Raw genomic sequence first — 27,223 nt, 5'->3', positions numbered from 1 at the left:
ATAGGAAACTCCCTTCCTGCTTCATGTTGTCAGAGTTCACACAACGAGACCGGAAGTCCGCCATACAGTCTTCACAATAAAAGCACGTATGTGTTGTTGAGTGTCTCTGTCCCTGCTCGTTCAGCCTGATGGACGGAAGTTTGGGACAGAAGGAGTTCGTGTTAAATATCTGCAGACTGCTGTCGATCACAAACAGCTGATTATAGTTACATGCGGACAATAAGACTTTTATTATGAAGGTACTTACCGGAAGTCGTACCTGTCTCCGTCGGGTCGGACTGTGTCTTTGGTCCCAGCAGGGCCACGCCCTTCCTGGCATCACTCACCTGCAGCCTCAACACTCTCCAGTCTCCAAAACTTTCCAGGACTTCCCAGAACCTCCAGACCCTCCAGGCTCCAGAACAATCAGCATGTCGGGCATCGCGGCCGCCGTGCAGCACCGCCGGGAGCAGAACCAGGGCATCGGCACCAACAGCCAGGCGGTGAAGTACCTGAACCAGGACTACGAGGCTCTGCGGCAGCGCTGCTTCGAGTCCGGCAGTCTGTTCCAGGACGACTCGTTCCCGGCGCTGCCCTCCGCGCTGGGCTTCAACGAACTGGGCCCGAACTCCTACAAGGTCCGGGGGGTGTCCTGGCAGAGACCGACGGTCAGTGAGATAAAAACACTCGTTATTCTTATGAAGTTTGGTACAGACTCACCAACACACACCAGACTTCGTTTAAAAAAGTACAATTTAAAGCTGAGCTCAACTTTTTATTAGTTAATAAGTAGTTCACTTCACTGACGTCATCAGTCAAACCTGCCACACTAACCTGATCGGGTTATTGATGATTGATTATTGAACTCGCTCCATTGATGGCTGATGGTGCAGAAGTGACACCACACCAGACCTGATTTAAGAAAAAGTGATTTTAGTGCAGCTGATCGATGAAAGACTCAGTGAGGATCTAAACTCTGCTCATCAATAATCCGCCACATGTTCTTTGTATTCAACAGGGGAGAAATAAGTAAATAAGTGAAGATGTCTTTATGGTTTCCTAAAGATGTCAGATTTGTTTTTTCCTTTATTCAGTTAATCATGTATCCTGAGAGGGAGGAGTTAAAATTCATGACTTTGTTTGTGGAGTTTGGTTGAAGGTGTCTGTAGAATAAACAGCCGCGCCTGCTCAGCCTGAAACAAGTTTATCAGATGAGACGAGCCTTCACAGAAACATGTCGGCTGCAGGTCTGTAACTACAGACTGTACCTGTGTCTGATCACACAGTCGGACCGTCTCACTGGGAGCTGTGGTTGAACTGGGCCGAGCCTGATGAGTGAAGTCATCAGCTGATTATATCACAGCACAACTAAAGAGAAGTCATGACAGGCTGTTTAACTTTGATCTGGAGATGATTCATATCTCAGGTTCAGAGTGAACGTTGAAGATGAAGCGTTCTGTTTCATCAGAACCAGAACCAACGCCTCAAACATGCAAAACAGGAAGTGTTTGTAATATATTCAAAATCTATTCAGATCCATGAAACCTGCCGGACGCTCAACACTTCACTTTTATTCAAATGTGCTCACGTGGATCCGCCTCATGTCGCGCCCTCTCCACACACACACACACACACACACACACACACACACACACACACACACACACACACACACACACACACACACACACACACTCAGCCATAATGGATGTTAATGTACGGCGCTGATCCGAGGTGAAGAGAACCAGTTGTTCTGGCTCAGACTGACAGCAGCTGTGTCATGACATCATCATGTTGTCACATTAAAACTTCACACTGCTCCTTTAACGTTTGATACGAGGTGACATCAGGTGTGACGCTGAGCTTCTGCTCCTGAACACCTCACCTGATGTGTTTAAACTCCGCCTACTCTCTCACCTTCACTCAGCGGATTTAAAGGACTAATACACAGTTTGTGTCCACGTCACCTGTTAACAAAACACTAAACACAAGAATTTAGGACATTGAGCAGGAGGTGAGGGGCGGCCATCTTACATTAATGTGACACTTCCTGTTCTCCCTGTTCAGCAGACATCGTGTCAACATCTTCCGTCCTGCTTTAAGGGGATTCTGGTGTTTCTAACCCTGGGCTCATGTTCACATGTTCTGCTGTGTCAATCATCCAAACTCACCAAAGGTTTCAGAACCGGTCCAGTAGATCTCCTCAGCTGCAGATTGATCCTCTGTGACGTCACAGTCACGTCCACTAACAGTGTTTTAGTCTCTGACAGGCTGAGGTTGTTCTTCTAACAGTCTGACAACATCACAGGAACCTTTCCTACAGAGAGCTTTAGTTCAATAACGTCCTCTTTGTCTCGTTCAGGAGACGTCTCACTCTGAGTAGCTGCAGGAAGACGACGGTGGAGACGTGAGTCAGAGTTGGAGAGAGGAGTTTAGAGTTTAGCTCGAGGAACTGGCTGAATATTTAACTGATTTAAGAATCTGGACGAGGCGACGACTGCAACAACTCACCTCTGGAGAGGTTTCAGACTGAGACGTCTCCTGAACGAGACAAAGAGGACGTTATTGAACTAAAGCTCTCTGTAGGAAAGGTTCCTGTGAGTCCTGTCTCAGTTCTGGTCGTTCTGCTTGGATCCAAACTCACCTCACTCACACTGAGCGGCTTCATGATGATAAGCTGCAGCTGCTTGAGTCTGTTAGCTGATGTGTTTCCTGTTTCTTGTGCAGGAGTTGACCTCTGACCCCGAGTTCATCATCTCTGGAGCGTCCAGAACCGACATCTGTCAGGGAGCTCTGGGTGAGAACAAACACCGACACCATGTATCTGTTTTCACAGGACAGGACACTGAGGCCATGTTGGACCAGGAGTCAAACTGCTACACGGTACCGGGCCACTGGGAGGTCCCTTCAAGGCCGGATGTGGCCCACGAGCCACCAGTTGAACCGTCGGGTCGACCTGTTTGATCACATACACACCACTGACAGTGGTTAGAGAGTTGAAGCGTGTTGAACAGAACGCTTCAGTCGGTCTGTCATGGATCAATATGGTACTGTTCAGTAGTCCAGCCAATCAGAGCAGAGAGCAGCCAGCCGTTCTGTTGTTGAAGCTGAAGCTCATTTGAACTGTTGGTCTGTAGCTGCAGCTGACAGTGAACGCAGCACAGCTGACAGTGAACGCAGCACAGCTGCAGCGGACAGTGAACGCAGCACAGCTGCAGCGGACAGTGAACGCAGCGCCATGAAGCCGGACTGATGATGACGATGTGGTTTCTGTCACTAGAAGAAGCTCGGCGTGTCTTCCAGCCTAACATCAGTATTGTTGTGTGTGCAGCCCGTCGGACTGGAAGAACCGGTTCCTGTAACTGAACACGGTCACACAGACCTCCTCCTCAAAGAACCTTGTTAGTCATGAGCACGAGTTCAGACAGGTCCAGTTATTTCATAAACAAAGGGAGGAGACAGTGAGAACAGTCTGCGCTGTGTGACTGCAGAACCTGAACAGGACCAATAACAGAACCTGGACAGGACCAATAACAGAACCTGAACAGGACCAATAACAGAACCTGAACAGGACCAATAACAGAACCTAGACAGGACCAATAACAGAACCTGGACAGGACCATCATGTCAGTACAAACATACATGATGGTGTGTGGTGTGTAGTGTGTGTAGTGTAGTGTGTGGTGTGTAGTGTGTAGTGTGTGGTGTGTAGTGTGTAGTGTGTGGTGTGTAGTGTGTAGTGTGTGTAGTGTAGTGTGTGTAGTGTAGTGTGTGGTGTGTAGTGTGTAGTGTGTGTAGTGTAGTGTGTGTAGTGTAGTGTGTAGTGTGTGGTGTGTTCAGGCTCCACACCCACAACACCCTCCAGCACTTAGGTGGAGCAGCCTGACAGGTGATGCATTCACTGCTGCTGGTTAAAATCAGTGCTCTGAGCTCACAGTAAAAAGATTCGTCTGAACTGTTAGAGTTAGGGTTAACCAGAACCCGAACCCGAACCCGGACTGAATGTATCCAGAACCTTCACCTCACCGGTCGTCATCGGACCACAACCTGACCATAGTTGGAGGGGATAACGAGGAGGGATGATGTCACTGTTTGTTTATTAAACATGAAGATGATGAAGATGATGAAGATGATGAAGACGATGAAGAGTTCAGAGGTCATGTGACTCCATCCTGTCTGTGTCGACATCACACGTGTTTTACAAGAGCAAAGCAAATGTAGCAGCGAGACTTCAAACACTCCCGTTTCACTCTTGATGCTAAGCTAAGCTAGCGGTTTCCCTCTCTTTCAAATCTTGATGCTAAGCTAAGCTAGCGGTTTCCCTCTCTTTCCAATCTTGATGCTAAGCTAAGCTAGCGGTTTCCCTCTCTTTCCAATCTTGATGCTAAGCTAAGCTAGCTGTTTCCCTCTCTTTCAAATCTTGATGCTAAGCTAAGCTAGCGGTTTCCCTCTCTTTCCAATCTTGATGCTAAGCTAAGCTAGCTGTTTCCCTCTCTTTCCAATCTTGATGCTAAGCTAAGCTAGCGGTTTCCCTCTCTTTCCATCCAGGTGACTGCTGGCTGCTCGCTGCCATCGCCTCTCTGACTCTGAATGAGGAGGTTCTGGCCCGAGTTGTCCCACATGGACAGAGCTTCAGGGACGGAGAGTACGCCGGCATCTTCCACTTCCAGGTACACAAGTAGAAATGTGTCTCTCTGTCTGTCTGTCTCTCTATCTGTCTGTCTGTCTCTCTGTCTATCTGTCTGTCTCTCTGTCTGTCTGTCTGTCTCTCTGACTGTCTGTCTGTCTCTCTGACTGTCTGACTGTCTGTCTGTCCCTCTTTGTCTGTCTCTGTCTGTCTGTCTCTCTGTCTCTCTGTCTGTCTGACTGTCTGTCTCTCTGTCTGACTGTCTGTCTCTCTGTCTCTCTCTCTGACTGTCTCTGACTGTCTCTCTGACTGTCTATCTGTCTGTCTGTCTGTCTCTCTGTCTGTCTGTCTGTCTCTGTCTGACTGTCTCTCTGTCTGACTGTCTGTCTGTCTGTCTGTAGTTCTGGCAGTTTGGTGAGTGGGTGGACGTGGTGATTGACGACCGTCTGCCGGTCAAAGACGGAGAGCTGCTGTTCGTCCACTCTGCGGAGGGGAGAGAGTTCTGGAGCGCTCTGCTGGAGAAAGCTTACGCCAAGTAAGAGAGAGACTGGACCTGACTGAACTAACAGACCCGTCTGTCCACAGGACCTGTAGCTGCTCCACAGTAACGATCCAGAACAAAACAAAACAACCCAGGACAAACACGGGAGGATGTGTCTGTCCACGTCTCGTATCAGAAACAGTGTGTTATAAAAATTAGTTATAAAAATAAGCAAGAAAAGCAAAAAAGAGTGGAGAAGAAAGTAAATGAATAAGAATAATAACAATAGTCCAAACAAAGATGAAGTCTGGTCTGGTAATCCATGTTTGCCAGTTTTCAATAAATACCTCCTTTTGTGTTCTTAGATTAAAAGTGATTCTTTCCATCACAAAGATACTGTGACATCATCAGTCCATTCATCTACGCTGGTGCCTCCCTCTGCAGCCATTTCTTCTTACAGGCCACCAGTAATATTCTCTCCTCCGCTCTAGTTCCTCTAGATCAACCAAATATAACAAATTGAAGCTAAAAGTTGTTTTTGTTGAAAACACAGTCTCCAAGATTTGATGTATGCTCAACCAAAATGGGGTCACAGCAGGGCAACTCCAACTCTGTCTGGTCTGAACATGATTTCTTTTGATTTGGAGTGCAGAAATAGCGGATTGACAACTACATTTAACGACTGTTTGTTCCTCCACACACATTTACATTTACATTTAGGGCATTCAGCAGACGCTTTGTCCAAAGCGACTTACAATAAGTACATTTGTCACGAGAAAGAAACACAACATATCACCGTCAATTACGTAGAGAAGAAAAGATAGAAACAATTTTCAACCCTCGTCTGAGCAAAGTAGCTGCTATTTATCAAGATAAGATGTAAGTGCTAAGGGTAAGAACATACAAGTGCATATACATTTTTTAAATTTTTTTTAGGGTGGGGGGGGGGTCATGCTCTGCGGGGTCGAGGTGAAGTCTGAAGAAGTGAGTCTGGAGTCTTCTGCAGAAGATGGCGAGTGACTCTGCTGTCCTGACGTTGGTCGGGAGTTCGTTCCACCACTGAGGCGCCAGAACAGAGAAGAGTCACAACCTTTGTTTGCTCTCAGCGATGGCGGTACCAGCCGGCCAGCTGATGTAGTGCAGCGAAGTGCTTGCGCAGGGGCGTGTGGTCTGACCAGTGTTTGGAGGTAGATGGGTGCAGTTCGGTTGACGGCCTTGAAGGCCAGGTATGATGTCAGGTATGATGTCAGGTATGATGTCAGGTATGATGTCAGGTATGATGTGAACCAGGTTAGAGCAGAGTCAGCGATGCCAAGTTCAGCCAGAGTGGAGAGGAGGATTTGGTGGTTGACTGTGTCAAACGCAGAGGATAAGTCGAGGAGGATGAGGACTGACGAGTGGGACGAGGCTCTGGCAGCACGAAGCAACTCAGTCACTGTGAGGAGGACTCTCTCAGTGGAGTGAGCAGTCCTGAAGCCGGACTGATGGAGGTCAAGGAGGTCGTTTTGTGAAAGGTAGGAGGACAGTTGGTTGTAGACGGCACGTTCCAGGGTTTTAGAGAGGAACGAGAGAAGAGATACAGGTCTGTAGTTTCGGATGTCAGCCGAGTCTAGAGTGGGTTTCTTTAGGAGTGGCTTTACTGTAGCTGTCTTGAAAGGAGCTGGAATAAGGCCAGAAGTGAGGGAGGAGTTGATCAGGGTGGTGAGGAAAGGCAAGATGTCGTGTGAGATGTTTTGGAGAAGAGAGGAGGGAATCGGGTCGAGGGAACAGGTGGTGGCACGGTTAGACGTCACTAGTGTGTGAACATCTTCAGAGGAGAGAGGGCTGAAGCAGGTAAGGCTGTCATAGGTGAGGGTTGGGGGAGGTGCTTTCTGGGAGGGCTTAGGAGTAAATGAGGAGCTGATGTCTTTTACTTTCTTGGTAAAGTAAGTTGCAAAGTCATCAGCAGTGAGGGAGGAAGGAGGGGGAGGGGTAGGAGGGGTGAGGAGCGAAGAGAACATGGAGAATATTTTCCTGGGTTGGAGGCAGAGGAGTTGATCTTTGACAGGTAGAAGGCAGATTTGGCTGCTGAAACAGTTGATGAGAAGTCGGACAGGAGGTGGTGGTAGTGAGCGAGGTCATCGGGATGAAGTGATTTTCTCCATTTTCTCTCTGCTGCTCGTAACACCGATCTGTTGGTTTGCAGTGATTCAGACAGCCGGGGGGGGGGGGGGAGAGGGGAGATGATCGTGCTGGTCGGGAGGTGAGGGGACAGAGAGTGTTTAAAGAGGAGGAGAGGGAGGACGACAGAGCGGAGGAGGCCTCCTCGGTGGACAGTAGAGAGAATTGTTCTGTGGATGGTAGTGAGGAGAGAACAGTTGAGGAGGGAGTGGAGGGAGAGAGGGATTTCAGGTTGTGGCGGGTGGTGACCGTGCGAGGTGCAGGGGCGAGGGAGGTGGTGGACTTCAAGGGGAGAGAGAAAGCGGCACAGTGGTGGTCGGACACAGTGAGCAGGTAACAGAGAGTGCCGAGGTACTACAGGACCTCGTGAAGACAAGGTCAAGTTGGTTCCCGGCCCGGTGGGTGGGTCACACACACACACACACACACACACACACACACACACACACACACACACACACACACACACACACACACACACACACACACACACACACCTCTCCCTGCAGTGTTCTGTTCTTCTTGTCTAAACAGAACTTTTACTTCCTGTCAGTTTTTTCCAGTTGAACCCGCTCAGATCAGTTCTGTGTGCAGTGGGAAACATTTGCAGCCGGGTCAGCTCTTCAGTAGACCCGTCTTACATGGACTGGATGGCTCAAATTGTGACAGTGGACCGGGTCATGTCTCAGGGTTGTGATGCTTACAGACGCTTGTTTCACAACGAGTCTGTTGTTGTTTTCTCTTCTGTTGCGACTCAAACGTGACGCCTCAGACTTTTTTTTAGTGGGTTGACCCGTGTTTACAAGACCTGTTCAGACCCGCTGATGTTAGTGGAAAAGTGGTATAAGTCATCAGGTCCTCAGGTGTAACTGATGTGTGATGTCACTGTGATCTCATCGCAGGTTGAACGGATGTTACGAGGCTCTGTCCGGAGGATCCACCACCGAGGGTTTTGAGGATTTCACCGGAGGAATCGCTGAGGTCCACGAGCTGAGTCGACCCAGTCCACACCTGTTCCACATCATTCAGAAGGCTCAGAGCCGCGGCTCACTGATGGGCTGCTCCATAGACGTAAGCTGAGCGCCCGGAGGAACCACACGGGGTCCAACACGGCGCCGTATGGGTCCAACATGGGGGCACAGTTTTTAGTGACATCTCTTCCCGTGTGGGCTCATGAAAGCGTGATTCTGTGGTTCTGTTTCAGATCACCAGCTCAGCTGACTCGGAGGCCGTCACCCGACAGAAGCTGGTGAAAGGCCACGCCTACTCTGTGACAGGTACAGCCCAGGTGAGAGGACACGCCCCCTGTAGTCTGTGCACATATCACCAGATACTGGACAGAAAAATGTGAACATTTCCCATGAGTCTTAGCAGTGGGAGTGGCTAACTGCAGCATGTTTATAAAGCACCTATCAGCAGCTGACCTGAGGGGCGGGGCTTCAGCCATCTGACGCTGACAGGTGTGACTCAGTGTTCTGCTCTGCGTGTGATTGGCTGCAGGTCGAGTACCGTGGCAACATGGAGAAGCTGATCCGGATCAGGAACCCCTGGGGTCAAGTGGAGTGGACCGGAGCCTGGAGTGATGAGTAGGTGACCCCACAGGTGTTGTAGCTGCTCCACCTGTCAGCGCCTCCCTCCTGTGGAGGAGGAGCAGGAGGAGCAGGAGCAGAGACATGAACCACAGATCCAGAGGGAGGTGAAGGAGACGGGTGCAGCAGAGATAGTCCTCCTGCTCCTCCTCCTCAACCTCCTGCCCCTCTTCCTCCTCCTGCTCCTCCTCCTCAACCTCCTGCCCCTCTTCCTCCTCCTGCTCCTCCTCCTCAACCTCCTGCCCCTCTTCCTCCTCCTGCTCCTCCTCCTCAACCTCCTGCCCCTCTTCCTCCTCCTGCTCCTCCTCAACCTCCTGCCCCTCTTCCTCCTCCTGCTCCTCCTCCTCAACCTCCTGCCCCTCTTCCTCCTCCTGCTCCTCCTCCTCAACCTCCTGCCCCTCTTCCTCCTCCTGCTCCTCCTCCTCAACCTCCTGCCCCTCTTCCTCCTCCTGCTCCTCCTCAACCTCCTGCCCCTCTTCCTCCTCCTCCTCCTCAACCTCCTGCCCCTCTTCCTCCTCCTGCTCCTCGACCTCCTGCCCCTCTTCCTCCTCCTGCTCCTCCTCGACCCCCTGCCCCTCTTCCTCCTCCTGCTCCTCCTCAACCTCCTGCCCCTCTTCCTCCTCCTGCTCCTCCTCAACCTCCTGCCCTTCTTCCTCCTGCTCCTCCCCCACCTCCTGCCCTTCTTCCTCCTGCTCCTCCCCCACCTCCTGCCCCTCTTCCTCCTCCTGCTCCTCCTCAACCTCCTGCCCTTCTTCCTCCTGCTCCTCCCCCACCTCCTGCCCCTCTTCCTCCTCCTGCTCCTCAACCTCCTGCCTCTCTTCCTCCTCCTCCTGCCCCTCTTCCTCCTCCTCCTCTTCCTCCTCCTCCTGCTCCTCCTCCTCCTGACTGTAAACTGACAGATGTTTCCTCGACAGCTCGCAGCAGTGGCGTAGCATCAGCGATGAGGACAGAGAGCGTCTGAGTCATCACTCGGAGGACGGAGAGTTCTGGTAAAACTTCACCTCCTTTTGAATCCACCTGTCCTCCACCTGTCCTCCACCCTCAGGTGCTCTATGTGAAGTGAAACCCTTGGTTCTGTCTTCTAGGATGTCTTTCTCCGACTTCCTGCGGCATTACTCCCGACTGGAGATCTGTAACCTGACGCCGGACGCCCTGAGCGACGACTCCGTCTCTAAGTGGGCTCTGTCCAAGTTCGATGGCAACTGGAGGAGAGGATCCACCGCCGGAGGCTGCAGGAACTATCCCAGTGAGTGATCCTGTCAGACCCATACCAGGCCCGACAGCTGGTACTGGTCAGAACAGGTTTCTACAGGCCGTCAGCTGGAGGAGTCTCTCTTCTGACCTTCTGTTTTCAAACCACAGACACGTTCTGGACCAACCCTCAGTTTGTGATCCGGCTGGACGAGGAGGATGACGACCCGGATGACGGAGAGGCCGGCTGCAGCTTCATGGTCGGTCTGATCCAGAAGAACCGCAGACGCATGAGGAAGAAGGGGGAGGACATGCACACAGTGGGATTCGCCATCTACGAGGTGAGCCGCTGTTTTATCTCTGCTGTGGGTCGACTGTCTGAAACTCACTGACCACATCCGATCCAAAGAGTCGGTGTCGTCTGTGTTCAGGACAGTTGGGCCGTCAGAGACTCTACAACTGATCTCAAACCTGAGACCAGTTCAGCTCTGCTGGTCTGAGATCAGTGTGGAGGTTTCTCACCCTCATGTCTACAGACTCAATGAGCAAGACCCATCCAATTCATCGTCTTGGACCGATGTCTAGAAGACGTCCTCACAACGTTACAAACGTCTTTGTTCTTCTGAATCTTGTTCCCTTGTCTTTCAGGTTCCTGACGAGGTACGAAGACGACACGTTGACATGATGACACGCTGACATGCCCAGTCTGTTTCTCAACATTTCATTTGTTCTGCTGCCACACATTCAGCCTGACGTCCTGCCTGTCTGCCTGTCTGTCTGCCTGTCTGCCTGTCTGTCTGTCTGTCTGTCAGTACTGTGGTCAGAGGAACATCCACCTGAACAGGAACTTCTTCCTGCGTCATGCTTCTGCTGCTCGCTCTGAAACCTTCATCAACCTGCGAGAGGTGTGCAGCCGCTTCTGTCTTCCTCCTGGAGAGTATCTGATCCTGCCGTCCACCTTCGAGCCCAACAAGGACGGAGACTTCTGCGTCCGAGTCTTCAGCGAGAAACAAGCCGACTTTCAGTGAGTTTCATTCACAGTGACGTGTCCAACGGGAGACTGAAGAAGCCGAAGATGACTTCAGATTGTAGAGAGGTCGGAGGTTCGATGACAGCAGCCTCTGGTGGAAGTTAGAGGAACTGCAGCAGCCGTTGTTATTCTTCTAATAATGATGAATCATGAGTCACGTGATGTTTGTCGTGAGTCACGTGATGTTTGTCGTGAGTCACGTGATGTTTGTCGTGAGTCACGTGATGTTTGTCGTGAGTCACGTGATGTTTGTCGTGAGTCACATGATGTTTGTCGTGAGTCACGTGATGTTTGTCGTGAGTCACGTGATGTTTGTCGTGAGTCACGTGATGTTTGTCGTGAGTCACATGATGTTTGTCGTGTGTCACATGATGTTTGTCGTGAGTCACGTGATGTTTGTCGTGTGTCACATGATAAACGCACTGTTTGTTCCTGCAGAGAGCTGGACGACCCGGTCGAGAGCAGAGTGGAGGAGGTGAGAGGACATCGTGTGTCGGAGGACGTCTGTGTCTCCTCATTAAACATCTCCAATTTTCCTGCTTCAGTAGCTTTTATCAAACTAAATGTAAAATGTGAAGGGGAATAAAAAGAAATAAGAAGAAAAGCTCGGAGGGTTAGCATGTCCCATCCTACCAGCATGTTAGCTGTTAGCGGCCCAGCTAAGCCTGTGAGTCCTCACTACGTTACTAAGACACAGAACCAAACATTTCATGGAGGGTAGTTTCACTGTGACACCTGCTGCTGTGAGCAGGACGCTCATCTTTATTTTGATGATTTGACACGTCGGAATTATTTTGTTCAATAAAAATAGAAAATATATTTAGAAAATCAGAAACTAAACACTTGACTGAATGAAGTTCAGCTGAGACTGAATCACCATTACTGTGACATCACTCTGATAACATGACATCATCACACGTGTCTGTCAGTTAATATGTGGAGGGTTGACTTCCTGTTTCAGATTGAGATTGATGAGGATGACGTGGACGATCGCTTCAGAAGTCTGTTTGGTCAGCTGGCAGGAGGGGTGAGCTGCATCGTAACAACAACAACAATAATAATAATAATAATAATAATAATGATGATAATAATAAAGGTGTTTATTTTGGTGTGTTAATCTGTGTTTGTGTCTGCAGGACTGTGAGATTTCGGCCTTCGAGCTGCAGAAGATTCTCAACAAAGTGGTGACCAAACGTAAGAGTCACATGATCTTCAGACACTCAGCTGAGCTCCAGCTCACCTGTAAACTGTGTAGTGACTGTTTGTCTCCAACAGGATCTGACATCCAGACCAGCGGCTTCACCCTCGCGACGTGTCGCAACATGGTCAACCTGCTGGATGTATCCTTCCATCACAGAGCGGTGTCAGAGCAGAGAGAGTGTTAGCATCAACATATCAATGTGTCATCTGTCAGCAGATTAATCAATAATGTAATGATGTTTGAAGGAGTGCAGCTGGTCTAAACTCTGACCTGTCCATAGGAAATGATAAAATGATGTTAGTGTGAAGGTCCAATCCATCAGTGAGTAGCTCCTGAACTTCAGCCGCAGAAAGACGGCACTGGTAAACTGGGTCTGGTGGAGTTCAAAGTGTTGTGGACCAAAATCGAGAAGTTCCTGGTGAGTCTCACATCCAGACGTCTGTTCAAAGCCTCTGATTAATGGCTGACTGCTCTCAACAGGCCCGTTTCATGAACAAGGATCAATGTTTAAGTTAGAGATAACGCCCGATGACGGGTCCATTATCAGGGATGAATGAGCCACATGGAGGTCAGAACCGTCTGACACATAGTTGACTAACTCCTGATCATGGACAACTGGAGTTTATATCACCTGCCAGAGGAACAAAAATAAGACCAGCAGTAGCTCTTGAGTCTGACTAACAGCTGAAACATCATTAAGATCCATCAGGTTCTCATGTGATGGAAACGTTGCTCACCGCTCCAGTAAATAGGACAGACCTTAGATACGACTTAACAATGAGAGATAAACTGCTTTGCTCATCTGTTAGCCAGAGAGCTAACAATATGATGTTGTTGTTGTTCTTGTCATGTTGTTGTCATGTTATGTTTTCATGTTGTCGTTGTCATGTTGTCATGTTGTCATGTTGTTGTTGTCGTCATGTTGTTATGTCGTCATGTTGTTATGTCGTCATGTTGTTATGTCATCATGTTATGTTGTCATGTTGTTGTTGTTATGTTGTTGTCGTCATGTTGTCATATTGTTGTCATGTCGTCATGTTGTTGTCATGTTGTTATGTCGTCATGTTGTTGTTGTTATGTTGTTGTCATGTCGTCATGTTGTCATGTTATGTCGTCATGTTGTTGTTGTTATGTTGTTGTTGTCATGTTGTCATGCTGATGTTGTTGTTGTTGTCATGTTGTTGTTGTCATGTTGTGGTGATGTTGTTGTTGTCATGTTGTTGTTGTTGTTATGTTGTGATGATGTTGTTGTTGTTGTTGTTATGTTGTGATGATGTTGTTGTTGTTGTCATGTTGTGATGTTGTTGTTGTTGTTGTCATGTTGTGATGATGTTGTTGTTGTTGTCATGTTGTCATGTTGTGATGATGTTGTTGTTGTCATGTTGTGATGATGTTGTTGTTGTCGTCATGTTGTTGTTGTTGTCATGTTGTCATGTTGTTGATGTTGTCATGTTGTCGTCTGTGCTGTGACAGAATATCTACCGTGAGAAGGACGTGGATAACTCGGGGACGATGAGCTCCACAGAGATGAGGACGGCTGTGGAGGAAGCTGGTAAAACACAAACACACCCTCCACAATAAAAGCACTGTGACACATTATTAATCAGGATCAGACCTCTGACCTCTGCTGCTGGTGTGTCTGTGTTTCAGGCTTCAGTCTGAACAACGCTCTCCATCAGGTCGTCGTGGCTCGTTACAGCGAACCAGATCTCACCATCGACTTCGACAACTTTGTGGGCTGCTTGGTTCGTCTGGAGACCATGTTCAGTGAGTCCACATGGTGCTCAAGCACCACACGCTCCTCAAGCACCGCACGCTCCTCAAGCACCGCACGCTCCTCAAGCACCGCACGCTCCTCAAGCACCGCACGCTCCTCAAGCACCGCACGCTCCTCAAGCACCGCACGCTCCTCAAGCACCGCACGCTCCTCAAGCACCGCACGCTCCTCAAGCACCGCACGCTCCTCAAGCACCGCACGCTCCTCAAGCACAACACGCTCCTCAAGCACAACACGCTCCTCAAGCACCGCACGCTCCTCAAGCACCGCACGCTCCTCAAGCACCGCACGCTCCTCAAGCACCGCACGCTCCTCAAGCACCGCACGCTCCTCAAGCACCGCACGCTCCTCAAGCACCGCACGCTCCTCAAGCACCGCACGCTCCTCAAGCACCGCACGCTCCTCAAGCACCACACGCTCCACCATCATAATGATGATAATGATTGTTTCCTCTCCACAGACACCTTCAACACTCTGGACAAAGACAGCTCAGGAACCATCGAGCTCGACCTTCTGGAGGTATGAAGCTTCCCTTCTAACACTGTAACTGACTACGGACATGATGATGATTATACTATTCTTAATCCCACAATGGGGATGGGTCCTTGAGCCAGGATGTGAACTAGCATTCTCCATTACAAGTCCACATCACACTTTTTTTGGTCCCCAAGCCAAGTCCCTATGGACTGAGCTGTTGCCGCCCCACGATGACAACTGTAGATACACATGGAGATGAAGATAGAAAAGAGTTCAGCTGTCAAGTTATTGAGAAGAAACAACAGTGTTGATGTCAGTAGACGTCTCTGTTCTGTTACAGAGATGTCTACTGAAGTTAGCATGCTAACCAGCTAGCTGCTAACAGCTCTGTGTAGCTCAGAGGTGATGGTCTGACAGCCTGTAGTTTCAGTTCACTACTGAGTCGAACAACTCCACAACATAAACTCCCTAAATATGAAGAAAGGAAATATTTTTCTGTTTTCAGTTTCTGTCTGTGACTGAATTCAGACGAGCTTCATTCAAACTGGACACAAACTGAACCACAGTCACCAGAACAGTGTTGGTTTGTCTCCAGTCACCTCTGGTTCGGTCCAAATAAATCCTCAGTTCACAGTAACGTGAAAATATTCCATCTCCACAGTAGAGAGTACAGTGAGCAGCAGTTAGCGGGTATGGCGCCCCCTGTTGTTTTGGAGCTACCTGTCAATTCTGGATGTCCTACAAATGACGGCTCGTTAACAACACAGAACAAACCTGCACTTTATATCACACTGATTCAACATCAATGTGTTTTTCCTGCAGTGGTTGAACGTGTCTCTGCTTTGAAGAACCAGGACCACCTGATCCTGATCCTGATCCTGGTCCTGATCCAGGTCCAGATCATAGCAGAAGAAAATGTCCTACATTTGGTGAATGGAGTTTGGTTCTTGTTGCAATCATGAGTGTGAAACAGAGAGAAAGCTGAACTGATTGATCACTTTATTGATCAGATACAACCAGTTATTACATGTTTATATTGTGATGATAGATCCATACAGAGGCAGTGACATCAGCCAGTAACTCATGTTCTGATTGGTCCAGCAGACTCTCTGTGTTTTAATGTGTTCATTAATAAAGAGAATAATCAGACTCGGTGTGGCTCTGCTCTTTTTAGTTCCAAACATTCACACCAGACTGTCGTCCAATGAGAAGAGCCTGAGTGCAGCTGTGGGCGGGGCTTAGTCACCTGTACCTTCAGGTGACATCATGTGACAGGAAGTTGCATCGTTTCAAACACTGGGTTTTTTTAAGCTTCACCTGTTCAAAGAGACCCGACTGGACGTCACTGAGTCCTGATAGTCTGAGACACCGTGGACAAAATATTAGAAACCCCTGTCAGTCAGCACTCAGATGAAAATAAAAACTTTATTCATATTTTCTACACATTTTATTTGAACGTTGATAAACTGTCTGCAACATTAGCATGTTGACATGGTGTAACGCTAACAAATTAAATATGAAGCTAACCATTAGCAATGCTAATGGACAGCTGCGTATTAAAGCTTTTCTGATTGGCTGGTAGCAGCAAGAAGTCCCGCCCACCAGTGACACCACACCCCCAGAACTCTCCCAGAGCCGACATCTCCTTGGTGTCCTTTAAGTCCCGCCCCTACACTTCCTGTCCAAACAGAAGGCAGTCCTGAGGGTACCTGACCCTCTGATGTCAGAATGATGTCATTTCTCACTTGATGACATCATCGCTGTGTTTTCTGCCGCACAAACTCCTCCGCCCACCTCAGAGCCTCAGTGATGTCACTGCTGCTTCCTGTTCCCTTGGCAACCAGTGCAGAGCCGCCAGCGCGCCCCCCAAGGTGACGACACACTGCCACCGCCCAATCAGAGGCTGAGAGGGATGGCGAGTTCTGAGACAGAGAGCAAAGCCAATTAGAGGCGTCAAATGCAGCACCGCCCACCCCTGATGTCACTGACATGTGTGTCACGGTTACCTTGGGGACCTGGCAGGCACACAGAACCTTCCCAGAATGCTTCTGGTGAGCGAGCAGCATAACGTAACTGCGAGGAGCTGCAGCGCTCAGCTGATTCACCGTCTTCATCACCACCTGACAGGAAACAGCACGACAGCTGTGATGTCACAGTGATGTCATCAGACTACAGACATGTTTCTACACAGGACTGAATATAAATGATGCAGGTGCATGATGGGAAGTGTAGGCTCCAGCTGTGAGTTCATACCGATAGAGAGTCCGTCTCCACAGCGTCCACCTGCACGTCCTTCCTGCCGTTCTTCTCCAGCAGAGCCTGAGCTCTCACTGCAGCCTGCGCAAAGCATCATGGGAAAACACAGTCAGAAAACATCCAGCCGAGCGTCTCTGATGGACGCTAGAGCTCCATCTGATCACTTGATTGATCATTTTCCTTCTATAGAATCAATAAAAAATCTAATCAGTCACATCAGGTCTACTGAACAAAACAGGTGTGTATGTGTGGTTTTGTTGACCTCTCTGGTCTCCAGCTTCCTGACCGCGGTGTTGCTGCTCCTCTGCAAAGCTCGGAGGCGACTCTGCAGCTCTCTGCGTTGCCACTGAGGGATGGGTGTGTTATCTACAGCCTGACAGACACAGAGCAGGGTCAAGTTAACTACAGCCTGACAGACACAGCGCAGGGTCAAGTTAACTACAGCCTGACAGACACAGCGCAGGGTCACATAACATGTCTCAGGGGCTGCAGTGCATCATGGGTAGTGTACGTACGTCAGAGAGGACTCCGACCTCCTTGGCCAGACGCTGGGCAGAGTCAAGGCTGATGGGGGCGGAGCCTGAGAGTCTGGCTGACAGAGAGTCCACATCCTGAGACAACACCTGACCCGCCTCCCGAGCCTGAAGGGACCAGGAACATCAGACTGAATATATGTATATAATGTTTATGTCTATATTGTATATAGTGTATATGTTAATAATATTTATAATTTTTATAATGTTGATTATGCTTAATGTATATAATGTTTATAATGTATATAATGTATATGTTTTATTATGCTTAATGTATATGATATTTATAATGTTTATAATATTCATAATGTTTATAGTGCTTAATGTATATAATGTTGATAATTAGGGCCCGAGCACTGACAGTGCGAAGGCCCTATTGTATCTGTAGGCGGAATTCTTCTTATTATTCTTCCATCCCTGAGGTCACATTTTTGGAGGCCTGAACATGCCCCAAAACTCACCAAACTCAGAACATAAGTCACATGTGGTGAAAAATTTGATAATTCAACATGATTGGGGGTGGGGGTGGCCAGGGGACCTAACATTGTTTTGTGCGTGTGAAAACATTCTCGGATCGTCATGAAATTTACAGGACTCATAGGTCTCAATAGGTCATTATGTACATACCCATTTCCATGCCTCGTAATTAACTGACTCCTCCTACAGATTTAACACCACAGACTTCACATTCACTAAGTATCATCCTCAGACCTTAGATCCACACTTATCAAAAGCTTTTGCCTACGTTATACCTGGTGGGCGTGGCGGTGCGGTCAATTTTGCTGCTTTGCCATTGTAACAGGCATCTCCATGTATTGTGTGTTGGACACAAATTGTCCACTAGGTGGCACTGTTGTGTTTTGTGTGACACGTATCCCATTTAGGTAGGAACCTTTCCACAGGCAACTGGCAAGCACACATCTGGGCGCGTGCCCTCCAACGGAACCACGGCCCGACGTACGTGGGTCGAGGGCCCGTTTATCACTGCTTGCAGTTTTAATGTCTATAATGTATATAGTGTAAATGATGTTTATAATGTTGATAATGTATATAATGCTTATAATGTATATAATGCTTATAATGTATATAATGCTTATAATGTATATAATATTTATAATGTATATAATGTTTATTATGTATATAATGTTTATAACGTATATAATGTCCGTCCATCTCAGACATTTACACCACACGCTGCATCCGTAAGGCAACCAGCATTGTGGAGGACCCCGCCCACCCCTCACATAGACTTTCCTCCCCCCTTCCATCCGGCAGAAGGCACCGTAGCAGACGGTTTGTCACTACCAGACTCCAACACAGCTTCCTCCTCCAGGCCATACGACTCCTCAACGCTCGGGCTGATCTGTGTCGCTGTTTTGTACCAGTCTGATGAACTATTGCACCTCATGTAAATAATAATAATAATCATACAGTCACTTTACAAGTATTTTTGCACTACACTAGCAGCTACATGCAGCATGTGGTATTGTTGTTGTTCTATGTTGTTGTTGTTGGTTTGCACTGAAGCTTCTTGGGAAACGTTATTTCATTGCACTGTGTTCTGTGTATATGGCTGGAATGACAATAAACCCTCTTCAATCTTGAATATAATGTTCATAATGTATATAAGGTTCACAATGTATATAATGTATTGAATGTTTAAATGTATATAATGTTTGTATACATGGAGCTAGGCTAAAAGTCTTTGTGCTAAGCTAGGCTAACTGTGTTAGCACTGAAACATGTTGTGATGTCATCATGTGTGGAGCTGACCCGCATTGCTTCCCGTCCCGTCACCGCAACGACTCGACTGATTCCTTTCACCATCTGTTTCTCAGAAACAATCACCAGATCCTCGATGGCGCCGGTCTGCAGCAGGTGACTGAACACACACACACACACACACACACACACACACACACACACACACACACAGTCAATAAAACATGTCTTCTTTCATAAATTGAGTGTAACAGGTGAAATCAGTTGAAACAGTGTTAAAATCAGATGACATCCAAGACGTCTGCGTGTTTAATGTGTGTTGCTAAGCAACAGTCTCCACGCTGTCTGTTGTCTGAGCTTGTGACAGGTGAACAAGTGAGTGTCAGTCTCACGTTCCACAGCAGAGCTCCACAGATGTCCGTCCGTCTGTCTGATCGTCCAACAGGTCAGAGACTGACAACCCCACCGACACCACCCGAACAGGGTCCGGATACACCTGCAGACAGACAGGAGGACAGACAGTCAGCACACCCGCAGACAGGCAGGAGGACAGACAGACTGTGTCTTACCTCGTCCACTGTCCTCAGGCCATTGATGCACCTGGCCGTGTGCAGAGGGAGCTCCTGGCTGTGGATGTTGTGATTGGCTGAGATGATGTCACTGACACACCGCTCTACCTGCTGTAGCTGAGAGACATCCAGTGAACCCTGAGGACGACCAATCAACAGTCACTTCTGGTGATTAGTTGGTGATTAGTTGGAGGTTAGTTGGCTAGTTGAGTGTTTGCTAGTTATTTGACCTTGACACTGAAGTCGAAGCGGAGGCGATCAGCTGACACATGAGATCCTCTCTGCTGGACTGAAGGACCCAGAACTTCCCTCAGAGCGAAGTTAAGGATGTGAGTCGCCGTGTGTTTCACCATACAAGACAACCTGTGGACCTGAGAGACAGCAGCAGAGACATCAACACAGCACCGAGCGTCCTGATCTCTTCCTGCACTGCACAGGATCAACTCGGCTTGTCCTGAGGGGGTGAGGACAAACTGAACATGTTTAGGCTCATCATTATAAAGTCATGTTACACTCAGCTGTGTTCAAACACACACAACACTGATCTGACTGTTCATGTTGACGTCACACAGATGGTTCAGTAACAGTCTAACAGAGGGGTCCCGCAGAGATCTGGACTTGGACCACTTCTCTTTATATTAAAGTCATTATTTCTCCTGTGAACACGTCGGATGTCCGTTGTTATACAGACGACACTGTGTTGCTCTGTTGGACTGATTCTACATAAAAAGCTTTATAAAATCTGTTGATGACCCAAACATGTGCTTGGTTGTTTGGTGTTTACCTGGTCCAGGTGTAGCTGGACCTGGTCTCCGGTCTTCAGGCTGTCGGCTGCAGTCACCTGATGGACCACGTACCCCCCCGCCAGGACCACGGCCTCCACAGGGTACAGGACGTCCTGAGAACACACAGCATGAGTCAGACCTCACCTGGACACACAACAGGTAATCTCCCATGATGCACTTTGCCTGTGGCCACTTAGCTGACCTGCAGTCCTTCTCGGGTGAAGTAGCCCTGGTCATGTGACTGCCCCCCCTGCTCAGAGTAGAAGCAGGTTTGATCCAGGATGATGCCGCAGTGCTTCCCCTCAGTGACCTCTGACACCAGAGTCTGACCATCGTACAGAGCCAGGACTGTCGCACAGCATGATGGGAACACTGGGAGAGAACAACGAGGGCACTGTGATGCTGTGGTTTGATTGGCTGTAGTAGAATACACTAAATGTATACAGATATCAGCTGGAAATGACACTGACAGGTGTGTTACCTGTCCAGGTGGGACTCAGGTCGTACCGTATCTGCCCTGCTCCAGTCTGTACTGGTACTTGAGGTGGTCGTCAGTGTGAGGGATAGCGAGACGCTGCAGCTCCGCCAGGCTGAGGACATCCAGCATCACCTGAGACTGAGCACCTGCCTGCAGCTCAGACATCACCTGACAGAGACACACAGGTGTGTGATGACATCACCAGGACAAAATTAAAACCCTCTGTTTGCTCCACTGTAAGTCTTACAGCCCTTCACAATAAAAGTCCAACATAAGCTTTAAACTACATCATACGAAAGGTGAGAAACACCGAGAGGATCATGGGAGTTGACCTTCACCTTCTGGTTCTCTGCCATCAGACGGTCCAGCTCCTGACGGTCCACCTGGACTCCTCGCTCCTCCAACATCAGGTCCACCAGGTCCAGAGGGAAACCCAGGTCCCTGTGCAGAGACCAGGCCACCGAGGCTGAGACACACACACACACACAGACACACACACACACACACACACACACACACACACACACACACACACACACACAGAGAGACACACACACACACACAGACACACACACACACACAGACACACACACAGAGAGAGAGACACACACACACACACAGAGAGAGAGACACACACACACACAGACACACAGACACACACACACAGACACACAGACACACAGACACACACACACACAGAGAGAGAGAGACACACACACACACACACACACACACACACAGAGACACACACACACACAGACACACAGACACACACACACAGAGAGAGAGAGACACACACACACACAGAGAGAGAGAGAGACACACACACACACACACACACACACACACACAGAGAAACACACACACACACAGACACACAGACACACACAGAGAGAGAGAGACACACACACACAGAGAGAGAGAGACACACACACACAGAGAGAGAGAGACACACACACACACACACACACACACACACACAGAGACACACACACACACACACACACACACACACAGAGACACACACACACACACACACACACACACAGAGACACACACACACACACATTGAATCAGACAAAGGGTGAAATGAATCTGCAGAACGTTAAAGATCAGCCTGATTCTGAAACTATGACATCATCTAATGAAGCTGCGACGTAAAAAATGGAAGCTTTCTTTTTTTCATAGAATCTTTTACATTTGAAACATCTGACGTTTAAATCATCTCCAGCTGCTTCAGTTGTTCAGCAGAATGCTGCAACTCTGTTTTACTGTGAAGCTCCAGAAATGTTTCGTGGACTTTTCTGTGAACTCTTCCTTTAATGATCATGTGTAACATGTCAGAGCTCATGAAGCGTTTCTCTGGGCAGGTAAAAGACACATCAGGATGGTAAATCCAGCAGCGGGTCAGAAGACAATGGAAGGAGCTCAGGAGTGAGACCTCTCCTCGCCTCCTTCTCATCTCTGCTGAATGATGCACATGCTCAGACGTGCAGGACAGAGTGCAGGTCCTTCACAATCATTTCTGCCAGGCTCCTCATAATCTCCACTGCTCGGGGAATTGGCTAAGTGAAATAATAAAATAATTCTGTGACGTCTGTAGCAGATCTACTTGTAGTTTGAATATAGTAATCGTACAGTATCCCTTTCACAGTTACACACAAGGGTCATTATATTCAATCAAATCTGAGCCATATTATATTCAGTATATTTGTTTCAATTCCAGTAAATGTATTAATTTTAAGAACACGGATGTATTATATCAATAAGTTGTACTTTTTGAGTTGGCAGAAGTAACAAATGACCAGCTGCACCGAAGATGACTAAAATATCACTTTCACCACCGTTATCTACCTGGATATTCTCTGCCAGACTGAAAGGGGGGATTTCTCTCCTCCTCTCTCCATTTCTGTAGCTCAGTGTTTTCTTTCACATGATTTTTCATATGCTTGTATAAATTTGTTGTGTTACCACTGTATCTTTTTAGCCTTTTTACAAACTATACAGCTTGCCGTTGTTTCATTTTCAGCCTGAAAATACAGCCACACACATTCTTCTGCTCCGTCTCTGTGCTGCCTGCATGTGTGTGAGTCACGTGGCGGAGCAGAGCGCTCCGCACCGACAGGAGCAGCTCCTGAAAGCAGCGGCACTTACACCGACACAGAGCCAGGTCGTACAGCAGCGCAGACAGGAGAGGGGCTGAAACTAACGCATCGATCTCATTACACTGGTGTCGATCGAAGCTGAAGCACAGGTGAGACAGTTTGTAAATGAAAGTGTGAATCATTTGAAACACGTTGATGAAATGTGACGAGTTAAAGAATCATTTAAATTAAAGTGACCATCTCCTGAAGACCACGAGCAGTGGCTGAAAGCTTCAGACACACTAAAGACACCTGGTGATAAGGACGTCCCCTCTGGGGGCCGATGGGAGGAACTGACCGGGGAAGACTCCATGTTTGTAGTCCTGCCTGTCGAGTGTTCGTCGTATCAGCCTGCTGCCCTGCTGCAGGGACGACAGGAAGTGAGCCTCGTTCTCGTTGATGATGTCCATGATCTGAAAGAACGCCAGCTGTCAGTCAACACCTGCTGGTAACAACTTCCTGTTCAGATCCCCTGGAGCAGCCTAACGTTTGACATGAAGCTGAAGTCCTGACACTTCAAAATAAAAGAGAGCTGGAGTCTCAGTTTTCAAAATAAGAGTCAGTTATCTTTAAAACATTTCCTTCTTTACTTTAAATATCAGCTGATGGTCATGTGATAACAACTGAACCATCTCCATGACAACGACACAAGACACAGGACACACGACAGAACTGAGTCCTCACCCTGTCGGCCTCCCTGTGGAGCTCCGGATACACATCACCCTGCAACACAGTAGACCGATCAATCGATCAGAGAGTCAATCAATCAGTCAATCAATCAATCAGAGAATCAATCAGAGAATCAATCAATCAATCAGAGAATCAATCAATCAATCAGAGAATCAATCAATCAATCAGAGAATCAATCAGAGAATCAATCAATCAATCAGAGAATCAATCAATCAGAGAATCAATCAGAGAATCAATCAGAGAATCAATCAACCTATCAGTGAATCAATCAATCAATCAATCAGTGAATCAATCAATCAATCAATCAATCAGTGAATCAACCACTCAGTGAATCAACCACTCAGTGAATCAATCAATCAGTTAATCAATCAATCAATCAGTGAATCAATCAATCAATCAATCAATCAATCAGTGAATCAATCAATCAATCAATCAGTGAATCAACCACTCAGTGAATCAATCAATCAGTTAATCAATCAATCAATCAATTAATCAATCAATCAGTGAATCCATCAATCAATCAGTGAATCAATCAATCAGTGAATCAATCCATCAATCAGTGAATCAATCAATCAGTGAATCAATCAATCAATCAATCAATCAATCAATCAATCAGTGAATCAATCAATCAATCAATCAATCAGTGAATCAATCAATCAATCAATCAATCAATCAATCAGTGAATCAACCACTCAGTGAATCAATCAATCAGTGAATCAATCAATCAAGTCTGTCAGTATTGATTCATGTAATCTATCAGCAGAAGAGGTAAACAGTTGTTTCTCCTTCATATCCTGAACTAGAATTGATAACTGATTCATTGATTAGCTGACCTGCCCACAGGCATTATGGGAAATGTATTTTACCAGTATGTGGCTGACGGTAGGAACCAGGCTGGCCAGCGCTCCCTGAGGAGCCTGAAGAACCTCGACACAGAACCGGACCGCCCGCCGCAGGATCCTCCTCAGCACCAACCTGACACACAACAAACGGGTCATGAGCTCTCAGCTGATTGGCCGCCCGCTGTGCTCTGACAGCCGATTGGTGGAGGACTCACTCTGCTCCCGACATGCCTGGATGAACTCCATCAGCGATGCACACAGTTAACGTGCGCACGTGGTCGGCCACCACGCGGTACGCCATGTCCACCTTCCCCTCGTCTGCTGCGCCCGTCCTCCCGCCATACGGCCCCGCCCTCGACCTCTGAGGACACACACATCGCCATGACGACACACAGCCGTCAGTCAAACCTGCAGTCTGACGAGCAGCTGTGACAACATCATGGTGTGTGTGTGTGAAGTAGTGTAGTTGTGTGTCGTTGTGTAGTAGTTGTGTGTCGTTGTGTGTAGTTGTGTGTCGTTGTGTGTAGTTGTGTAGTAGTTGTGTGTAGTTGTGTGTCGTTGTGTGTAGTTGTGTGTCGTTGTGTGTAGTTGTGTGTCGTTGTGTAGTAGTTGTGTGTCGTTGTGTGTCGTTGTGTGGCGTTGTGTGTACCTGTTGGATGGCGTTGTGTGTCGCTGTGTGTACCTGTTGGATGGCGTTGTGTGTCGCTGTGTGTCGCTGTGTGGCGTTGTGTGTAGTTGTGTGTAGTTGTGTGTCGTTGTGTGTCGCTGTGTGTACCTGTTGGATGGCGTGCAGCAGAGGTGTGAACAGGTCCGTGTCGTAGTTGGACCTCTTGCCCTGCAGGACGCTCACCAGTCTCTCCAGTCCCATCCCAGTGTCCACACTGAACTGGGGCAGTGTCCGCAGACTGTGGTCCACCTCCCTGACACACACACAGACACACACACAGTTACACTGGGAGCTCACCTGTCCAGACTGGTTCAGTGGTCCAGGTGTGTGCGGACCTGTTGTACTGCATGAAGACCAGGTTCCAGATCTCCACCACATCAGGACTGTCGGCGTTGACGAGCGCCGCTGCGTCTCGTCCTCCCACGTGGTCGTAGTGGATCTCAGTGCAGGGCCCGCACGGACCACAGTCCCCCATCTCCCAGAAGTTCTCCTTCAGCCCGAACGGCAGGAGGCGAGCAGGAGGAACCCTGAGGAGGAAGAGGAGGAGGAGGAGGAGGAGCAACATCAGCCACAGAGCCTCCCACACCTGAACAGGTGAACAGTGCGATCAGGTAAACAGGAAGTACCCGATGTCCAGCCAGATGTGTCTCGTCTCCTCATCAGCTGGGAGGTGTGAAGCTGCGTCTCCTCCAAAATAAGACACGTACAGTCTGTCTGCAGGTATCCCATAATGCTCTGTGAGGAGGCTCCACGCCATGCTGCACGCCTCCTCCTGCACACACACACACGTGATGTCATCCTGACGTCAGAGCAGAGCAAACAGGAAGTGCCCCCCCCCCCTCACCTTGAAGTAGTCTCCAAACGACCAGTTCCCCAGCATCTCGAAGAAGGTGTGGTGGTGCTGGTCCCGGCCCACGTCCTCCAGGTCGTTGTGTTTGCCGCCGGCTCGCACGCACTTCTGACTGTTGACCACGCGGCGGTACGAAGACATCTCACTGCGGGGGTCCACTGTCCCCAGGAGGACGGGCTTAAACTGAAACACAGTCCGGCCCAAACACTGACAGACTGCTCGGCTCACCTGAACTGGGTCAGACCGAGTCAACCCAACCCTGAAAACATGAACCCGATCCAGACCCCTCAGACCGGAACACATTTAAACATCAACTTTAATAAATCTGTCACACTAAGGAAACACAGTCTGACGTCACTAACACATGTCCGGTCTGACGTCACTAACACATGTCCAATCAGCACACAGAACACCGACACGAACATCAAACAACGACCGAGGTCACTTTGACAGCACGTGCTCTTATTTTGAAATCGCTAGCTAACAGCCGCTAGCTTGTCGCAGGTGTTGGAGCGGAACAGACTGGACCGGCACAGACCGGGCTGGGTCCAAACTGACCTGGTTCATGCCGGCGTTGACGAACAGCAGGCTGGGGTCTCCTCTGGGCCGGACCGGGGAGGACGGGACCAGCCGGTGTCCGTGTTTCTGCCGGAAGAAGTCCAGGAAGGTGCTGCGGACCAGAGCCGCGGGCAGCTCCGGAGGGGAGCCGCTGAAGGAGCGAGCCGAGCGGGCAGAGAGGCGGCCCGGCGGCCCGCTGAGCAGCCGCAGCCTCCGGTGAAGCAGTCGGAACATCCGGATTGTGATCAGACAGAACCGGAGACAGAACCGGACTGAGGAACCATGTTATGATGCGCGTGCGCACTCCGAGCTGTCTTCTTTGGCTGTGAGGCTGAGCAGAGGGAGCTGCACCGCCCCCTGCTGCTCACACTGCTCAGTCCTCCTGGGACTCGTGGATCGATCATACTATCGATTATATCACGTGATTATTGTCAAAGATACTGAACAAACTGCTCCTGATGAGCAGGTGGCGCCTCCGCCATCAGTGCATGAACGTGTGTGTGAATGTGCCAAGTGTTGTAAAGCGCTTTGAGCTGTCAGTACACTGGACACGCGCCATAGACCATTTACCATAAAAGTCTGTTTGTGCTGTTTCCGTCTCTTTATGACGTCAGACT

At 48.8% G+C, this 27,223-nt stretch overlaps 2 protein-coding genes across 2 annotated transcripts; one reads left to right on the top strand and one right to left on the bottom strand.

Annotated features, from left to right (window-relative positions):
• The first annotated feature begins 334 nt into the window (after nucleotides 1–334).
• LOC141011947 (calpain-2 catalytic subunit-like) lies at nucleotides 335–15,661 on the top strand. The gene is made up of 21 exons (XM_073485346.1): nucleotides 335–647; nucleotides 2,707–2,776; nucleotides 4,528–4,649; nucleotides 5,008–5,141; nucleotides 8,150–8,318; nucleotides 8,452–8,535; nucleotides 8,748–8,833; nucleotides 9,751–9,825; nucleotides 9,922–10,082; nucleotides 10,199–10,368; nucleotides 10,676–10,687; nucleotides 10,840–11,051; nucleotides 11,496–11,532; nucleotides 12,019–12,084; nucleotides 12,194–12,251; nucleotides 12,333–12,397; nucleotides 12,608–12,676; nucleotides 13,732–13,810; nucleotides 13,909–14,025; nucleotides 14,496–14,554; nucleotides 15,335–15,661. The coding sequence occupies exons 1-21, from the start codon at nucleotides 411–413 to the stop codon at nucleotides 15,356–15,358; spliced, it is 2,106 nt and encodes a 701-aa protein (XP_073341447.1). The 5' UTR covers nucleotides 335–410; the 3' UTR covers nucleotides 15,359–15,661.
• On the bottom strand, nucleotides 15,495–26,902 carry aars2 (alanyl-tRNA synthetase 2, mitochondrial (putative)). Its single transcript, XM_073485225.1, has 23 exons — nucleotides 26,607–26,902; nucleotides 26,043–26,231; nucleotides 25,825–25,970; nucleotides 25,534–25,725; nucleotides 25,307–25,451; nucleotides 24,747–24,892; nucleotides 24,556–24,664; nucleotides 23,684–23,722; nucleotides 23,298–23,412; nucleotides 21,194–21,321; nucleotides 20,885–21,023; nucleotides 20,580–20,749; nucleotides 20,377–20,490; nucleotides 19,823–19,963; nucleotides 19,593–19,730; nucleotides 19,416–19,519; nucleotides 19,075–19,183; nucleotides 17,284–17,409; nucleotides 17,031–17,141; nucleotides 16,766–16,849; nucleotides 16,519–16,632; nucleotides 16,227–16,434; nucleotides 15,495–15,808 (listed from the first exon to the last, which is right to left on the bottom strand). Exons 1-22 carry the CDS (start codon nucleotides 26,838–26,840, stop codon nucleotides 16,267–16,269), a joined length of 2,961 nt encoding a protein of 986 aa, XP_073341326.1. The 5' UTR covers nucleotides 26,841–26,902; the 3' UTR covers nucleotides 15,495–15,808; nucleotides 16,227–16,266.
• Between the last annotated feature and the right edge of the window lie 321 nt (nucleotides 26,903–27,223).

The sequence above is a fragment of the Pagrus major genome, chromosome 1 (genome assembly GCF_040436345.1).
Source record: "Pagrus major chromosome 1, Pma_NU_1.0".
NCBI lineage: Eukaryota > Metazoa > Chordata > Actinopteri > Spariformes > Sparidae > Pagrus > Pagrus major.
The sequence above is the reverse complement of the archived record's forward strand: the minus strand, read 5'-3'. Positions and strand labels throughout refer to the sequence as shown.